We start from the raw sequence: 12,605 nt of genomic DNA on the forward strand, positions 1-12,605 counted from the left end.
TACCAGTTGGGTACCTAGCCACACCTTCCAACTGTACCGGACATTTTATAGGAAATGATTAACATTCCGATTCCCTCGACAGTCAAGTACCTAGTTGCCGTAACCTGGAAACATCTGGCACTAGTTATATCACTGCATTTTGTTAATATAATGATATAAGACACCTCTCCTTCAATGAAAATACATTTTTGTATATCAGATTTTGATGTGTGGTCAATGCCACACACCTGAAGCTGCAACTGAAGCCAACACCACCGTCGTCCATACATACCAACTGCAACCCGTGCGAGGGGAATCACCCGTCAATGGCGCTATCTCTCAACTCCGAGCGACAGCAAAAATCCTATCCTGGCTGTTCCTCTGAGCGTTAAACCAACACGGACACACCGCAGGAATAACACCCGAGGCCCGGCTGTCAGAGCCGCGAGTGAGTGGTCTCTACTGATAGTGAGACGCCGCCCGGGCCGTCACAGAACTGAGCTGACCTTTTGTCCGGAGGTGCCGTCTGGAGGGGTTCGTGAGGTCCGTCTGGGGCGGCCAGGATGAAGAGGTGTGGCCCTTCGGCAAATTCTGTCAACCGTAGGCTTTTGTAGTTAATTGCGTAAATTGATGTAATGCTAATCGTGAAAGAAATAGTGCTTGTTGCTGAAAATTCCCAAGTGAAAAAAATCAATAATCGACGAAGTACGTACCTATATATTCGTATAATGATGCATGGAATTTAATAGTCAGATATTTTTCCAATGACAAAGTGGCGTATTTAGTATTTACAAAGCTTCGCTTCCCCATGTTTTACTTCATTCACCTTACTTCAAGAAATTCCAACAATGCGCACAGCAAGCCTCTCCTTCACTATACCCTCCCTCAACTGCCTTCTCACGAACAATCTATTTCTGTCACACCCCTGCGCAGCTGCGGGGGGAGGGGCAATGACTACCAATCCCCCCTCGCACCCCGTGGTCAACAGACCCATCTCATATGGCTCACAGATGTGGTCCGTTTCGCCCGAGTCAGCTCACCTCTCCCTAAATCTCGCGGAGAGTCTTAATTGTCCAGCCAGGTGCCAAGTGCGGATGATCCAATGAGCTAGGAATGTAGAAACTGTAAGCAAGAGTGCTACCAGATGTGAGAATAGCTGGGAAAAGGTCAAGGCCCTGTGTGAAACGCAGCACTAACCACTGAAACGCGTCGAACTAGGAAGCAGCGTGAGTACCGACATTTCAACATCCCAACCCTTTCCAGCGAATCCTTTGAACATACAACTTGACTGCGGCTACCCATGGCCCGGGTCGCGGTCCCGGTTCCCTGAACTCCCCCCTCCCCTCCTCCCCTGCTGCTCGTTTCGTGCGGTTGCGTGCCGCCGATTGAGCCACGGTAATCAGGCCCGCTCGATCGGGCCCATATCGAGTCGAATCCACGGTGATTGGTCGGGTCAAACCACCTGGGGCGGTGAGGAACTTGGCGTGACTGAGTCGCGGATGTGAGGAAGGAAGGAAAGGAGAGGTTAGAATGGGCGAGGAGAGTGGGAAGGAAGGTTGGGTTGGTTGGTGCGTTCAAGATATAGAGGATTCTTCATGGCTCCGAGTGGAAAATAAGGATATCTTTTCCAAGCGCGTTACTGAAAAACCGAGCAACGAAGGAGCGAGGTTTTTCTGTTACACGCGAGGAAAAGATATCCGATCTTCCACGAGTGAGCCATGATGAATCCTATATCTTTCTATGTTGAGGTTTATTCTTAATTGTTTAAATATCATATTCAAATGTATTCATCTATGCTAAAATAGATTTAGAGTATTTTGTATTTATTTCATAAGTTTCATACACAAACAACCGTTAAAAATGGTTCGGTTATTGACCCATCATCAACTAAACTCTTGATTTTTAGGTATGAACCTTCGAGACCTTATCTTCGCATCTCAGAGGGATGCAGAGATAAGAAATTTTTATCTTTGCATCTCAGAGGAGTGCGAGATAGAAATATCCCTGCACTGTAGACCCAATGGCAAATAAACCTCAACTAGAAAGATAAAAGTCTTACGACGAAACTAGTGTTAATATAGTATATGACTATGCGATAGGCGTTATCACAAGTGTATTCGCGGCCATTGGGGCGACGTAAGAAAAGAAGAAAACAACTGGCCCCAAGAACTTTAAATTATCAGTTAGCTTGCACCTTTTCCTTGATGTGTAGAGAATTTGCCATTAATTGTTAGAGAAAATTGCATTTAAGATCTTCCATTTATGCTTTTTTCATCGTTTGCACAATATGTTCTTTTACTAAGCTAGAAACACTAATTAGAAATAGTTCCCGCATCATCGTCAAGAACAATAGGGAAGGCTTGAAGTTAAACAATAATCTAAACGGTGTTGTAATCTATGTGAAGACACTTCTAAAATTGCCTGTAGAAATATTGAAGGCAAAAGTTCAACTTTTTCACAAGACTGATGTCTATAAACCTATTCAACGTGTGACAACTCAGCCAGTATTTCGTCGCCTACAGCCCAGCTTTCCCAAGTGACCGATGGAGGCGCTGCTATCGATGTCCGCCCGTACCGCCTAACGGACTATAGCTTAGTGATGCGTGTTACTGAGCCCAAGAGATCAAGATACAGTGAGCTTATATACTCGTAAAACTTCACGACAATGTCTGATGTCTTTGTCCGTATTGGTATAATAAATTGCTCACACAGCTCTTTCCAGAGTGACAGTCGAACCACGATAAGGGTTCAGTTCACTTGAATGATTTTCACGCATCAGTAAGCTGTCTAATAGCCTGAGAGACTTATTTTTGTTAGAAAGCTCCAGCTCGGTCTGTTACACAATAAAGGTATCAGGGAGTCAGGACCACTTACCTTCGGGCCGCCGTCTCATGAGCCGTGACCCTCGGGTGCAGGTCCATGTGCATTGTGCAGTTCAAAAATGTCGTGCACCCCTCATGTCGGTAGCGGCAACGCATTAATCGCAGATCAGTAGCGTAGCTTCACCCTAAGAAAAACACACACACACACAAACAAACGTTATCGAATTTTTGGTATTAGGTAACACAACAAAACATAAAATGGCAATATAAAAACAGGACACATTAAAAAATGCAAACCATAAGCGAAAAAAGTGAAGTCAAAATTTGTCGATGTTGCTCTTACCTTTCACAAATGACTTTCAGATATTTGCTAGTAAAAAAATGTTTCGTCTCAGCTGCAAGATACACGACGGCTGCGACGCGACCCAGGGTCGGGCGGCCGCACCGGGGCGCGCCGTGATTGGTCGGAATAAGCGACCTCCTGATTGGTGGAGTGGCGACGGGCCGGCTCTCTGATAGGGCGCCGCTGACCCGCCGCGTTTTGATCAAACGTTGAATTATCGGAATAAGTTAGTGCGTAAAATGTAAAAGAAGGTAACGAAAGCAGGCTATAAAATAATTTTGACAATAAATATGTATGCGAAACAGCGTGCAACAAATGTGTGCTTCGCACGGAATTGTGAATGGCTACAAATAGTGCAGTCTAGCAGGTAGGTAGGTGGAAAAATAATGCCAACTCAGCCAACTCGAAAGAATAAACCTCCATTTTAGGGACATTTTATTTTCCCCTCACCTTCGTAAGCCAGCTTTGACCACGACGCGTCTCTCCGTGCTCATAGCACCGTCCGCCCACCTAAATTTCATCAACCCCACCCCTTCCATCATCTCAAACACTTTATCGCGCACGACTTGACGCTCTCGACTTTTAACGAGTCGGGCTGCTGGCTGCCTCGTCCAGGAAGGCGTCTCAGCGGTGGCCGCACCGGGCCGTTTGAAGCCAAGTGAGCGGAACGACCTAGCCCAGGCGCGCGAGCCAGGCAGGGTTGGTGGTTCCTCCCTGCAGAGGAGGGAGGGGTGAGGGGGTTTGCAGGAGTTGGGCCAGCCCCCGGCGCGGTCGGTAGGGACCCCGAATAACTCGCCAGCGGCCCTGTCGATCGATGGCTCGAACAGCGGCTTTCCGGCCACAATTTAACGGTATTCAGAGCTCACCGGTCGGTAGTGATCCCCTCAGCCCCCCCCCCCCCCCCCGCTTCATCCCTTTTCTGTCCCTCGCCCAAAGTGCAGGACCTAGGCGTTCAGGGGCTGCGGCAGTTCAGAAGTGGCCTACAGATTAAAGCGAAGCCCTGATAAAACACTGATAAGCCATGAAATATTTTCCAGGCAGCATCCTTGCTTATCCCAGTAAATTGAGCGAAATACCTATTGCCAAGCCAAGTGCGGAAAACTTGAATAGGTAAAGCAAGTCTTCTGGATAGTTTGTCGCCAAACTATGGGACAATAACAATATTCTGCGCTGACATGGGTGTTTGAAAATTGTTTCTGATCGAAGTTCTTTGTGTTTTTGCGACAATCACGTGGCTAAACAAAGACAAGTTTAATGGAAAATGCCGAACGGAAAGGCTTCAAATTTAACAACCTACTCAAACGACACTCGGTCACTAAAGTTTATCTGTACTTTGAAATTCATTAGGTATTCATGGCGGCATGACTCACAGCCAAATTAAGTAAGCGTTAAGTAAGCGCACAAAAATTGTATTTTGTGTTTGAACTGCACGCTATGATGTTACTCGAAAATACTAAACACGAGACCTCAACCCCTCCCCGAATTCAAGCACAAAATTCTTCAAATTCGCTGCTAAAGGCGACACATCTACTTTCACGCGTTACCCAGCAGTCAGTACTTGAATTTTCCAGAGCTTCTCTCCCTTCCCGTAAAGACAGCTCGTGGCTTCACTCAATATACCCTGGCTCGTGGCAGCCGGCAGGGAATGCAGTACCTACTCGTGCCGGCACGGCTGGGGTAGGGGAGGGGTGGGGCGAGCCCGGGGGTGTTGGCACGATGCCAGGTCGCTGTGCAGAGTTGCTGCCGGGTCCCGACCGAGCCTGACGGCCAAGGACGGACCAACAGTGCCCCCAGGCCAAATGTCCTACAGGTGGGCCCGATTCATGACGGTGAAGATAGGGATTCTACGCCACTGTAGTAACCAGGTTTATGAGAAACGGATTGAAAACTCGCGCTGGATTTCATAATGGAATTTAAAGGTAGTGGAAAAATTAACATGTTCGCATTTAGGATCAAAATAAAACGAAAGGTTAATATTCACCACTCCTGCGTTTTATGAGGGCGCCCTATGTTCTTTCCGTGATTGATATGTTGGCGTCTAGCCATTGGTTGCGAGCGTTGTTTGTCCATTACGTCACAGCGCACCTATATCTCCCTGAGGTGTGATTAATCACCTCACCATTGATGGGAGCTTGATATGCTGGCCGATAGGAAGCCTGGTATAAAACTCAATCTGCCTCACGCGGATACTGGGGAGACATTTTTGTGAGGGAACTCAGACAGTGATTTATTGCCATAGCTACATCAAAGTAGGAATGGGAACAGCTATTTAATAAGAACAAAGACCGAAGGCTCTATTTTTGCACAAAACGGCTCTGTTCTCAAGGCGCCAGACACACTGGAACATTACTGGCTTTCATATAAATGTTAAAACGAGACTTGTCAATTGTCCAATCATCCAATGTTCATGTTCTCTGTGGACTGTGGTTATATTTTTCAGGATTCACAACTGCTTTCGGCACGCAATAAAGGAGCATGCTGGAAACGAAATCGGTTAAAATATGACATCATTTCTCAGCCATAAGCAGCCTTCTTGCGTTAATATCTAATGACACTACTACATGCACATATTGATCAACAAGCTTCTTCCACTTAGCATCTTGGATAATTATGGTCAATTATGGTTGAAAAAAAGAGACATCGCCTGTTGACAAATCGATTGACCCACTATTTTACGCCACCCGACTGCTCAGTGCTCCTGTACCCCGGAAGTGTCGGTGATGGCACCTCCCCTCCTCTCCCTCCCCGCGGGAGGGGGGGGGCGATCTATTTGCTTACTCAGCTGGTGAGCCGTGTGCTGCAGAGCCGCTCCGAAACTCCGAGTCGGGGCTCCTCAGCCCGGGGCGACCTGCAGGGGGCTGGAATGGGTCAGATTTGCAAGTTTTGGACGAGAGGGCTGGAAGCCGGAAGGGACTAACGCACGTGCAGGAGTTGGAACTTGGGTAGTGCAGACCCCAGACTGCCCAGAATCCAGGCTGCTCCAGAGTGAAAACTCGTGCAGTTAGCAATAAGAGCAAAGCCAGCATCTAATAGGAGCTAGAGCATGGTAGCATCAAAAGGATACCCTACCCAGTCTGCAGTCATGTCCACGTAGTGGTAGAATTTGCCAAAGTCGCGGCCACCAGTCTCTTGTCTGTCATCACTTAAACGACTCGTCGCCCTCGCTGACGCCTCCTGTCATTATCTGTCACGCGTCACAGCCATATCTGTCAACACTGTCGACGTGTCAGTTACGCGAGACTGGGGATTATCCGTCAACTGGAGATAATCTGTCAGCATGCCGGATTAAGTTGAAGGCCTCTTTAGTTGCTCGACTCTAGGAAGTTTGCCGTGCCATCATTTATTCAGTCATTTGCATATTGATTAAAGTTGGAGTTGTTTGCATTGAGGAGTTTCACTTTTAACCGCTAGGTCAAAACCTGGTTTTGTTTGAGAAGACAGAAAGCACAGAAAGACGACGCACTGCTTATTCGTTTCTGTTTGTAAATTTGCGAAGAATCATCCTCATCCATTTTATTTTTTATATTTACTTCAGATTTTGAATGTCAACTCTTATTGCTCTTGCGAGCCTGTGATTATCGTCGACTCCATTTGACTTTGTATTTCTTCAATCTCGTCCACAAAGCCGAATTCCGAATCGCTCCATCGAAACCACACCAGCTGCCTCCTTCACTCATTCACGTTTCCGCAGCCTGTTCTTTTTTCGGGCAGCTACACTACATTCGTGTGAGACCTGCCACAGCAAATCACTCACCCCAAACCACAAGTGTTCATACGTGTCGAGTTTGATTGGAAGACGTGGGATGCAGTGAGGTTGTGCAAGGTAAAGCACAAGTGTGTCTGTCGCCTTTGAATACTAAAAAGGCTGCAGCGAAACTATCTGGGCTCCTGAATTTTTAGTGAAAATATCATGTAACTCGTTCGGAAGAGGTATAGAGACATACAGGACGGTAGTGGACAGGGTAGGTATAAACGCTTTTTTAATGCAAAGGTATTGCAGTCCTGAGTTCACCATTTCGTACGCATTAAAAAACGTTCCATGAATATCGCAACCTCCATGAATATTGATCGTCAATGTAGCCAGGAGCGATTGTTCAATCGCTCGTCAATAATCAGTCAATTGATTCAATCCTGATTATCCTGATTGTTCAGGATTGTTAGTGACATTGTCGCTCCTTTTTTCTGCCGCAGCCGCATGCGCCTACATGAGGATCAAGTTCCTGAAAGCGATCGACAACGATCATCCGCTAAATGTCGTCATCGGTGAGTGTGACGTCATCCATAGGTGACGTCATTGAGTGTAGGTGGGTGACCTCAGAAAGGTGAATTCATTGGCTTGCCATGTAATGCCAGAGCTATGTGACAATGACGTGTCATCGTTGCATTTAGGCGCCTAAAAGCCCAGCATGAATGTCTTTCAGCTTTGTCATCACTACTGGATAAGGTTTCACCATCAACTATTTTCTTGTGGAGCAGTTTCACGTCATCCGCTTTTGTTCGGCACAGTTTACCTTAGATCGTGTTCTATTGACTTCCGTTCGCCGTTTGTTCGTCGGCCTGAGTTCCTTTGTCCGTCGTCAGTGCACTGTTCTTTGTTGGCCGCTGCAAGCTGCTCGCGTTTTTGTGTGCTCATTGTGCAGAATAGACGCAGACATTTATGACGGAGCCCACGGCCTTTTTGTGGGACGCGTGTATCGCTGATCCAAATTTCACTTACCGACGCCAGATGTGCACATTGGAACCTGCGCCACATGTGCGCCTGGTCCAACGTCGTTACGCTATTTATCTCTCTCATCTACTGGCTACGGCAATTTGATTCGATAACTAAGTTGACTTCGTACGCATAAAGACAAAAAAGTTATTAGGTCATGGTATGCAAAAGCATGAAAGCTGCAGGACTGAACATGCGGAAAAATAAGCTATTTAGGATCGGAGATTTATTGCCGTCTGCAAATCTCATTCGCTGCATCAAATTAAAAAATAACGCCGTCAGCAATGTCAGCAAAGCTGCAAATTTAATTTCCCTTATTCATTATCCTGCTCTGTTTATTACCCTCTTCCGTCATCAGGGCCCAGAATACCCCTTTCCTCTCTCAGCACTCTGAGCAGCAACACCCGACTGACCGATGACCCCTGCCCTCTCGTCTGCCCCTCCGGCAGCGTACCGACGGACGTGTCTGGCGTTCAGCGTCATCTCCATCATGCTGGCCGGCATGGCCATCTTCTTCTCCATCTACACTTTCCGCGTCCGACGCTACACGTTCAAACGGGTCGCCGCCTGCCTCCACTTCATGGTTGGTGAGTGAAAACGGCGGGACTCGGCGAAAAAAATGCGTGAGTTTGAGAGAGAAATAGTAGGCTGCTTGATGTATGTGACTCGTATGAATGCAACTCTGTGACCCATTTTGAATTTTCAGGTCAAAGTAAAATGCAAATGCTCGAGAGCGATAGTGCATGGTTCGCTTAATTAGAATCCATGATTTATGATTAGTTATCGAGGAAACCTAAAGGTCACCAACACAATAGCGCGATCGCAGGTCAATATGGGTCCAGAAATAGAACCCTTTTATGTGCCGTCATTAACCTTTCCCAACCTAGAAGCTATGAGCGTCACCAAATGAGAGGCCTCCCCTGGCCGCCGCCATTAGGCCCCATTCCGTCCAAAGTTTGCACAAATAAACACGGTCACAGGAGCACTTCCCAGGGCGTCCCCACTCCCTCCCTCGCACTCTCTCTCTCTCTCTCTCTCTCTCTCTCTCTCTCTCTCTCTCTCTCTCTCTCTCTCTCTCTCTCTCTCTCTCTCTCTCTTCCTCCCATCCTCTTTCGCTCGCCACGTTTATCTTTTTGTCGCCCGGTCTGCGTCGCGTTTGTCTCGGCGGCGCCTCGATCGGAAGCGCTCAGTGTTTTTTTGTTTGCCGGGTGTCACCCCCTGGCTACGAGCCCAAAACAACAGCTGTGGTGGCACTAAGATTGACGGCGGGAACCCCGATTGCAGAAGTTGCTCTGTGTCGGTTACGTGCGCAGGAAAGTTTGGGCGCTGTGCATATTGCATGTGTTTTGGTCGTGACGGGCCAATAGTCGAGTGTCTAGGACAGGGCAGACAGTTAAGCGAGTTGATTTAGTGAAGGCTGGAGCCTAGTTCGAACGCGTTGACGCTTAAATTCACTGTAGGAATCTGTTTTACTAGCTAATAACACCGGCAGCTTTATATTGGCAAGTCTTTAGTTGCTGATCAAGGTTTCACAATTATTGATGTAGCGGTTTCTTTACCTTCTAAATGCAAAGCGATGTTTACCCGATTTGTTTATTTCTTCATCAGGAATCGAAACAGTCGACTCTTGTTCCAAAAAAATGTGCCCCGTAGCTGTTAATTGACCTCGCGTGACCTTTTTCTGCAGCGGCGGTTCAGCTGGTGGTGATTGAGGTCAAGGTCACGTCTCTCCAATACCAGAATTTGAATGTGGAATCGGTGATCCCCGATGGCTGCACTTGGCATTACAGGTAGGTGTGTAGAAGATGTCTATTCATTATAAGCTATCTGACCAGTTAAACTGCACAGGAGCCTCAGACGTGACAGCCGAGCATTGCAACCAAAAGGACGTGTACGAAATATTATGCATTTGTAACCGTTCATCGGGGCTCGCCGCGAGGGGCACTGATTCACTGCAAAACAGTGACAGTGACGTTCTATTTCTCCTCTAGCAAGAATCTGTTACATCATTAGGATCAAAGCCATGCATTTATCCTTAAACGCCATTTGTAAAACCGGCACAAACTGAATTCGTTTTCTGCGCGGCGGACAATCCACACTGCGCAGTAGCACTGGCGTCGCAGTTTCCAGTCATGCGGCACAGCATACAATCAGGCGCATGTTCCTGCTGCCATCTGTCGGTGGGATAACAAACCACTGCGGCACGGCATCGAGCGTGGGCGGGTTGTGGGTGCGAAATACTGCGGCAATGAGGGCATGAAACGTGTCATGTCAAATGTCTTTATAACAAAGGAATCCATCCTACCTACTATCCCACCATTTATCTGCTGATGCCCAGCGGTTAGCCGTACCTCTGCCCCACCTGAAGCGAATTTTCCACAGATGCACGCACAATCACATTTTGCGAATAAGCTGCCTCACGGCTGGAGTCAAATGACATTTATCTCAGCTCACAAGTGTTCATATGCGTGCGCGTGTGCGTACGTTCGCTCCTCCACATTCGTCTACGTTACGTGTCGTAGCTACGGCCTACGCACATAGCCAGCGCCTCTTATAATTAAACGTGCCCGTATCTTGTAACGATTCACTGCCCTTCCCCTTAAAAGAAAAAAATCGAATAAATACACAACTGCCTCTTCACTAGATTTCTTATTTGACCATATCTAAATGACTCAAGCGGGTGTAATTTATTGTTTCTGTGATCACGTGCTCGTATAACTTGCACTTTCAAGGATCAGGTAGGAAGGTATTACGTGGTATCACTGTTGCCTCACGATACAAATCCCTAGTTGCGTTTCCATTCAGAGACAGCACGAAACGTCGCCATCCCTCTGATCTGCTCCATTTCACCCCCACATTGCCCTGCGCCACCTTCGCCCCCTCCGACCCGCGCACTATTACCCCAGCATTGACCCTGTCCCCCCCCCCGTCCCACAGCGCCGGCTTCGTGCTGGGATGGCTGTGCTTCATCATCAGCCTGTTCGCCGGCGTGATCTTCCTCTACACCTCCGGCAAGAAGAAGAAGCGACCCGAGGGGAACGCCTCCGAGGGTGCCCAGGAGGACGAGGACGACTTTGACGACGAGCCCCAGATCATGGGACGCTAGGGGCGCGGAAACGCAGCTGACGTCAGAGTGACGTCATAAGGTGATGACGGTGACGGCGGAGACGATGGTGATGTCAGTGACGTGAGACGTCTGTGATGGCGCAGAAAGAGGGCGCTGCTACCTGAGAACCTCGAGAAATCTAGAGAGTAAAGTACTATCTAGACTCTAGATGCAGTGTCTGATTTATGTGCGAGGAAACCATACATATGCGCATCGGTTAGGCATCCATCATAGCCATCACGGAGGGTGTAATGCCACCAGGATTTAGACATCACTAGCCAATGCATTACGAGACAATCGTATACGAGACAATCGTAAAAGACAATCGATTGTAGGATATGACTATCAGTGCTAAACTGGAGATATTTCCAGCATGGTTTCAGGTCAATTCGATCAGCTATTACCGGGTTCATGTGCTGTTATCACACAAGGGACTATTTTAGACTGACCGTTTTGGCTTTTCAACGGATAGCCGGAGCATCTATCAGGCCGGGAATGGTGTGCCGTTTTAAGTATGCGGGCATATCCCGACACTCGTTGGCTAAGGCAGTGCCGATGGACAGAGGTGGTTTTGAAAAAACTGTAAGAGTAGCGGGTTGAATTATGTCGCGAACGGTTACTTTGTGGACTGGAGCCTTTGAGCAGCGGGACATTGTGAGTGTGTGCGTTGGTCAGTGAGAGTTGCCAGCTCTGCTGCCAGATTGTGTGTGAAAAAAAATCGCCATTGGTGCCACATGGAGATATTTTCAGTTTGTGTTCCTCGTTTCCGATTTGATGTAATGAGTTAGCTGATGCACCCACGCGACATCTAGCTATTGAAGCTGTAGTTCCCTCTCTGTCCACAGGGGACAGGCCAGTCGCTGTTTTCGGCACGCCCCTGTGAACCCTGAGAACGGGCCGGTTTCCCCACTTCAATCAAATGCTAATGATGTGGTGCCCACATCAGCCTGATCTAGTCTACAGAACATTTTGTGCATTGTAGTCTTTTCATGGTTGATCTGCATCTTATCTACAATCGACCCGTGTCCTGCCTGTTGGACGATCTTGTTCCCTTCGACGGGCGTTACCGCACCCGCCGACCGCCTTTACCCTCGAGAGGTCGCTGACGGTGCGGTCGTCAGCGCATATAAGCACAGTCGCTCCAGCGAGCGCTACCGCGTCGAGGCAATCGCATTGTTTTCGTGGGCTGAGTGGATCAGTCAGTTGAGTGATGGTCGAGTGTATTTTTCGGGTTACGTTGGGCCTGAGGGCGCTAAGACTGATCTATGAAGTCCACGTTTCATCATCCACCTGTGCGTGTATGTGTGTATGCGTGCATTCGCCTTTACACGTGCCGGAGGTCATGCGATTCTCCTGGGCGCATTTGAATATTGTCGTGTTCTCGTGTGTATGCGTTGCGCGCTCGTGCGATTTTCACGTGCAATTTTCACGTGCAATTTTCAGCCACACGTCCTCCCGTACCTCACCGGTCGTTCGCGCCCGCCGACGGACAGACTTGTGATCGCTGGCTGCCCTCGGACGATCGGTTCAATAAAAATCAAAACGAAGGCCGCTGTGTGTGCGCGATTCAGAGCTTTACCCGGGCTTCGATATAGCTGGGTGTTAATTATTACGTCGCTCGAGCGTTAGTGATCATCGTCGCTC

The 12,605-nt window shown here is 48.1% G+C and overlaps 1 protein-coding gene across 1 annotated transcript in view; it reads left to right on the forward strand.

Moving 5' to 3' along the window:
- LOC122370951 overlaps positions 1-12,508 on the forward strand; it is a 34,199-nt gene extending 21,691 nt beyond the window's left edge. Inside the window, exons 4-7 of the mRNA XM_043346943.1 lie at positions 7,336-7,407; positions 8,305-8,442; positions 9,543-9,645; positions 10,793-12,508. Coding sequence (XP_043202878.1) covers positions 7,336-7,407; positions 8,305-8,442; positions 9,543-9,645; positions 10,793-10,961 — 482 coding nt within the window. The 3' untranslated portion in view covers positions 10,962-12,508. The remainder of the gene's footprint in view (positions 1-7,335; positions 7,408-8,304; positions 8,443-9,542; positions 9,646-10,792) is intronic.
- Positions 12,509-12,605: the final 97 nt, after the last annotated feature.

This window comes from Amphibalanus amphitrite, unplaced genomic scaffold (assembly GCF_019059575.1).
Source record: "Amphibalanus amphitrite isolate SeventyFive unplaced genomic scaffold, NRLGWU_Aamphi_draft 001189F_arrow, whole genome shotgun sequence".
Taxonomy (NCBI): domain Eukaryota; kingdom Metazoa; phylum Arthropoda; class Thecostraca; order Balanomorpha; family Balanidae; genus Amphibalanus; species Amphibalanus amphitrite.